Here is a 5,613-nt window from a genome sequence, read left to right as displayed (position 1 = left end):
AGCCAGCCAGGCTTGGAAGGTAGCGTGTCCGCCCGGTGAGCGCTAGGTCACGGGTTCGATTCCCGCCCGGGGCAAACTTTATCCTAAACAGATAAGGTTCGTTCTCGGAACGGCCAGCTTTCTCCTATCCTGTCTTCGTTTCCTCTTAGATTTCAGGACGAAAAAAACCTGCGTTATTACAGTTCCATCTATCAAACCTAAAAGAAAAAAGGTTTACCTTGTGTAGATTTAGCCAGTGTGTCACATTGGCCAGTCCGTTCTTCATATGGGTCAATATTTTCGACACGCACTGTACCTGGCCTATATTCTCACGTATGTTCTTCACGACAGGTGCGTGACGGGATTCTAAACAGAACCGGATCACCTCTAGGCGTGACTCAATCACGTGCCTGTCCTTGGTGGGTTGAGACATGAGAGTTCTGTAGAAGAGAACGAACACGAAGAGTTATCGAGGCGCAGATTTTTTTCTCCAAGGTTTGATAGAGGGAACTGTAACTGCTACGGTCTTATCGTCCCGAAAGCGAAGAGAGAAGGAAGACAGGATAAGAGAAAGCCAGCCGTCCCGAGAACGAACATTATCCGTTCAGGATAAAATCCGCCCCGGGCGGGAATCGAAGGCCTAGCGCTTTCTAGGCAACCAAGTTTACTAGGCTGACTTTGGAAGCAAGTTCTATCGCCCCTGGCGCTGGCTAATACCTTGTTTTCCTTACTTACCAAATACTTTGCTTGACAGGAAATGTAGTTTGTCTGTCACGGGCAAATCCTCACCTACCTCATCTTCTCCTAGTACCAACTGTTTGACTTTGTTGATGAAATTGTAAGATAGGGTACCACACGTTATGACCCGACTGTAAAAATAAGAAAAGAAGAGAGGTAAGAAAAAATGGGGCAGCTTCTCTTCTCACCATTTTATTATTATTATTATTATTATAATTCCTCTCTTTTTTCTTAGTTTAGGTAAGGTACCTACCTACCTTTTTTTTTCAATTGGATTCTATACCTACCTATAAAGGTAATACCTACACTGAAAAGGCAAAGCGTGGCATTACTTTAAGGCAGTGCACGCACTTAAGGTAGGTACCTTACCTATCTCCAGTTAAAATAGAACCAATTAGGTATGATCGGGTTTTGCTGAGCAATTGCCTAAATAGGTGACAATGAAGTCATCCCTCATTTCGATTATTCTGACGGTGAAAATTTACCCTACAGCTGGATTTGAAAGGACAAAACACAAAACTAGTACTACAAAAAAATTTGCTTGTCCTACACAAGGAAAATGGTTTAGTTTGTCAGTAAACCGTTGACGGACTTTGTCAGTTTTGTGTCAATACATTCTAGAGAAAGTCATTTGATCGGGTTTTGCTGAGCAATTGCCTAAATAGGTGACAATGAAGTCATCCCTCATTTCGATTATTCTGACGGTGAAAATTTACCCTAGAGCTGGATTTGAAAGGACAAAACTAGTACTACAAAAAAATTGCTTGTCCTACACAAGGAAAATCGTTTAGTTTGTCAGTAAACCGTTGACGGACTTTGTCAGTTTTGTGTCAATACATTGTAGAGAAAGTCATGGACGAAAACATTTTAAAATAAATTTAACTGTACATAAACAACATAAAATACTTAATTATTATTACATAAGTACATTTTTGAGATCAATTTTATTATTATTTTTTTCTAAAATAATTTCATAAATATGTCACATTGCTCGATCCATATAGGTAGATATTAACATAGGGTACGTCAGACAACAAATAATTTATACAAAAAATATTGCAAACAAAAAACAAAAGTGAGCAAACTCACACAGAAGTGTTGAAAACCCCCGTGGTTTTAAATTTTAAAATAAATTTAACTGTACATAAACAACATAAAATACTTAATTATTATTACATAAGTACATTTTTGAGATCAATTTTATTATTTTTTTTCTAAAATAATTTCATAAATATGTCACATTGCTCGATCCATATAGGTAGATATTAACGTAGGGTACCTACGTCATACAACAAATAATTTCTACAAAAAATATTGCAAACAAAAAACAAAAGTGAGCAAACTCACACAGAAGTGTTGAAAACCCCCGTGGTTTTACAATTTCATGGTGAAATCCTTAATGGACCAATTCATTGGTCGAAAATTTCTTTTTCTGGTTCAACATACAGTTTAAACTGTATAAAATGCTGTTTCTGACATTAACACAAAGTCAACATGAGACTGTATGTAGACGCGACCACTAAACTTTTCGAGTCTTTTTGAACTCGATTTTGAGGTTCGTTTTAAATGATCGAGCTACAGTTGAACTCAATCTTCCATAGACAATTTTATTTTTGAGGTCCAGTTGAATGGTACCTTAAGTGTTAAACTTAAGGTTGATTTCAAGATCAACTCAGGACGAGTTGAGTGGTACCTTAAGTGTAAAGGTTCTTTTCAAGGTCGACTCAGGCCCAGTTGAGTCGTAAGTGTTAAACTCAAGGTTGATTTTAAGGTCGACTCAGCACGACTGAAGGTTGATTTCAATTTTCAACGTCGACTCAGGTCCAGTTAAGTGGTACGAAGGTTGAATCTGTCTGAACAAACTTTCCAAAATTTTGAAATCTGGCATCTCGTCCCTGATATCAGCAAGAAGATAGATTTGAGAGTTTTCGAAGCAGTAGCAGGCAGCTCCCAAGAATGAACCTCTCCAAAAGACACTCATCACCATCTGAAAAGAAAAAGTTGGAATTTTTGTTTTGGTTTGTGTGAATTTTATTTTATCCTAGGGGACATTTATAGATTTATACCGATTCAATGGTACCCAACAACCAACAACCCACATAGAAGAACGGTATAAAATCCCCATCCTATTCTGGCTTCAATCCCGATTCTATCTGGTTAGAATACAATTATTTTGGTTGTGCGACTACGACTAATTTACTCTGTGGGTAGGTAGTTTGATTGGATTCTATCAGATTTTTTTCATTTTTATTACCTCTATTACCTATTATTTTTTTATCTTACCTCCTGGGTCTCCACGGAAGAATATGATGTCTCTGCTGGGAGTTGTAAAGACTGCGGTCTAGTTGAAGTTCCTGTTGATACCCCAGAACTTGGGACAAAGCTGTCACTTGTTGCATCTTCGGTATCGATTTCCATTTTTAACCTGTCACAGCTCCCGATCTAATTATGAGGTACACGGTAAAATAAATCTCGAATAAAAATGGATACTAGGATTAATAGGAGCTAAAAAAGAAATTAAAAGCCATTAACCACGAATCACGAAAAAAAATTACTAGTCTGAAAAGCTGAATAGATTGAATAGTGAATACTAGTTTACTGAATACTGATATTACTGATAAAAAAGACAAAAAAGTTCGTTATCTTTTAAAAAAATTAACGCGCACTTAAAATTTTAACGCGCATCACTTTGGTGAATGCGCATAAAGAGCTCGCGTGTTGTACCATCCGGTGACGTCATTCGATTATTCATCTTCGATTGTTACGCGCGGTAAAATTCAAATTTTCCTATGTAATCTTCTTGAGCCTTTGGATTGGACCGTAATTTCCAGGATAATTTCTCATAAAATCCTGTTAATCCTGTGATTTTGGAATGTCTGAGATAAAGGAAGCAGACTGGTTCATTCCTCCAGTGAAATACGAATGTAAGTTGCTACTCATTAATCCTATTGTTAAGGAATACCAAGATCTTCTTCTAGAAGTCTCTTCAGGAGTCGAATGTAAACTCCAACACCAGTAGCTTGTTCCACGAAAGAATGGGATAGAGTTCCAAATGTAAAAGTGCTGAACATTTACATTAGGTAGAGTACTTTTGTTTACAAATTGGCTGCCCTACACTAGTCACTCCCCATAATATGTCAAAATCTATAAGGCCTTTGTTAGACTACGGGGGAAAAGGGACTTTTCAGTCCTACCCCAGCAGGATCAACAAGGTATATTGTATTCTAGGCTCGTCCTGAACCGCAGTCAACCATCGTGAGGACTTGTGCTTGGTCTATAAAAGCAGAGAGAAACCTTTGGAAAACTGCCAGCTAGATAGGACGGTTAGGGTTAGCTGTTCTCCTCCCTGTTTATAGTCCCACAGCTGGACGCTAGTCTACTCTCTGTTTAACGTCCCCTAACTAGACTATAAACATGACAAGCCAGCCTTGTTCGCTTCAAGGGTACCGCGTCTGCCTTGTAAGTGCTAGGTCGTGGGTCTGCCCGGGGCAGACTTGATCAAAAACAGATAAGGTTCGTTCTCGGAACGGCTGGCCTATCCTGTCCTCTCTTTGATTTCGGAGGATAAGATTGATCTAACTTACCAATCCAGCCGAACACGCGGCCTAGCGCTTTCTTCAATTACCTGTTAAGTCTCATCGTCCTAGTTTGATCAGGTAGGGGTTGTACCAGACGGTTGGTGCGGAAAGCTTCTAATATGTCCTGACCACGAGACACTATAGCTTGTGAGAGTCCACAGTTCAATGCCACCTGGGGAAGAAAATATTATAGGAATATTATAGAAAATAGGAATTTTAATTGTATTAAGCATAAATGCGTGTCACAAATGTCACTAAATTTTATGACTTGACTTGGACTCGAACCACCAACCTCCAAATTCCAGCGTGCTAACCACTGCACCACTGAGGTTGTTGATATTTTATTATTATTTTTAAGGGAGCGACATGACTAATGTTGCTCTGAATATAAGCAATGAGATTCATCATAATCCGAGACTCTTGCTCTAGAATGGACAGCTGAGAATCACCCAGGCACTCATCCAACTCTGAAAATAAGTTGTAACCAACCAAGGGAGATAAAAAAAAAAAATGAGGAAAAAAATATAGGTAGGGCAAAAACTACAGCCTTAATGTCAGAAAACTACATCCTTAAAGTCAGATTAGAATCCTACCAACTCGTTACAGCCCGTTCTATGAAAATAAGTTGTAACCAACCAAAGTTGTGAAAGCCCCTACTTACGTTCTATGAAAGCCCCTACTTGGGTATAAAACTTACTGACACAACGCGGACTTTTGTAGTGCAAGTAGTCTTTGGTGGCAAACTGAAACCAAATCAGAGTACAATACATATTCAGAATCAAATATAAATAATGATAGGTACCTAATCTTCTAGGTAGGAAGGTAGGCACTAGGCGGTAACATGTCTTATGCTATTGAACAAACGAAATGATTTTCAAGACAATCTTTCCATTATATTGTTTGTTTCAACATAATTTTTTTTAACGTTTCGTCCGATTTTCATTACATTTGGAAAAAAGCACAATCATAAAGCAAATTTTCTAAATAATTATTTAGCCCGGGTGGGCCTTTGGAGGCACGTCCGGGTCCTCTTTCTGACTTCTACAGTTCACTGAAATCCTAGTCTTCTTAGTTCATAAAATTTAATGCTGAGGATACTCTTACCTTAAATTTAGGGCCAGGAAAATACAATTCTTCCTGGGCGAGATTCTCTTTCCATTGCTTGATAGTGAGGAGATATCCTATCTCAGGGACGTAGATAATACTCCTACCTTAAACTCAAGGCCGGGAAAATACAATTCTTCCTGGGAGAGATTCTCTTTCCATTGCTTGATAGTGAGGAGATATCCTATCTCAGGGACGTAGATAATACTCCTAC

The 5,613-nt window shown here is 38.5% G+C and overlaps 1 protein-coding gene across 1 annotated transcript; it reads right to left on the bottom strand.

The window, feature by feature from the left end:
• Window positions 1-217: 217 nt before the first annotated feature.
• On the bottom strand, window positions 218-3,204 carry LOC108253652 (the record flags this gene model as incomplete). Its single annotated transcript, XM_017448014.2, has 4 exons — window positions 3,001-3,204; window positions 2,556-2,704; window positions 711-848; window positions 218-419 (listed from the first exon to the last, which is right to left on the bottom strand). Coding segments are annotated over exons 1-4 (624 nt in total), but the record flags the coding sequence as incomplete, so codon positions are not given.
• Between the last annotated feature and the right edge of the window lie 2,409 nt (window positions 3,205-5,613).

This window comes from Diaphorina citri, unplaced genomic scaffold, assembly GCF_000475195.1.
Source record: "Diaphorina citri unplaced genomic scaffold, Diaci psyllid genome assembly version 1.1 scaffold2466, whole genome shotgun sequence".
NCBI lineage: Eukaryota > Metazoa > Arthropoda > Insecta > Hemiptera > Psyllidae > Diaphorina > Diaphorina citri.
This window is presented reverse-complemented; position numbering and strand designations above follow the sequence as displayed.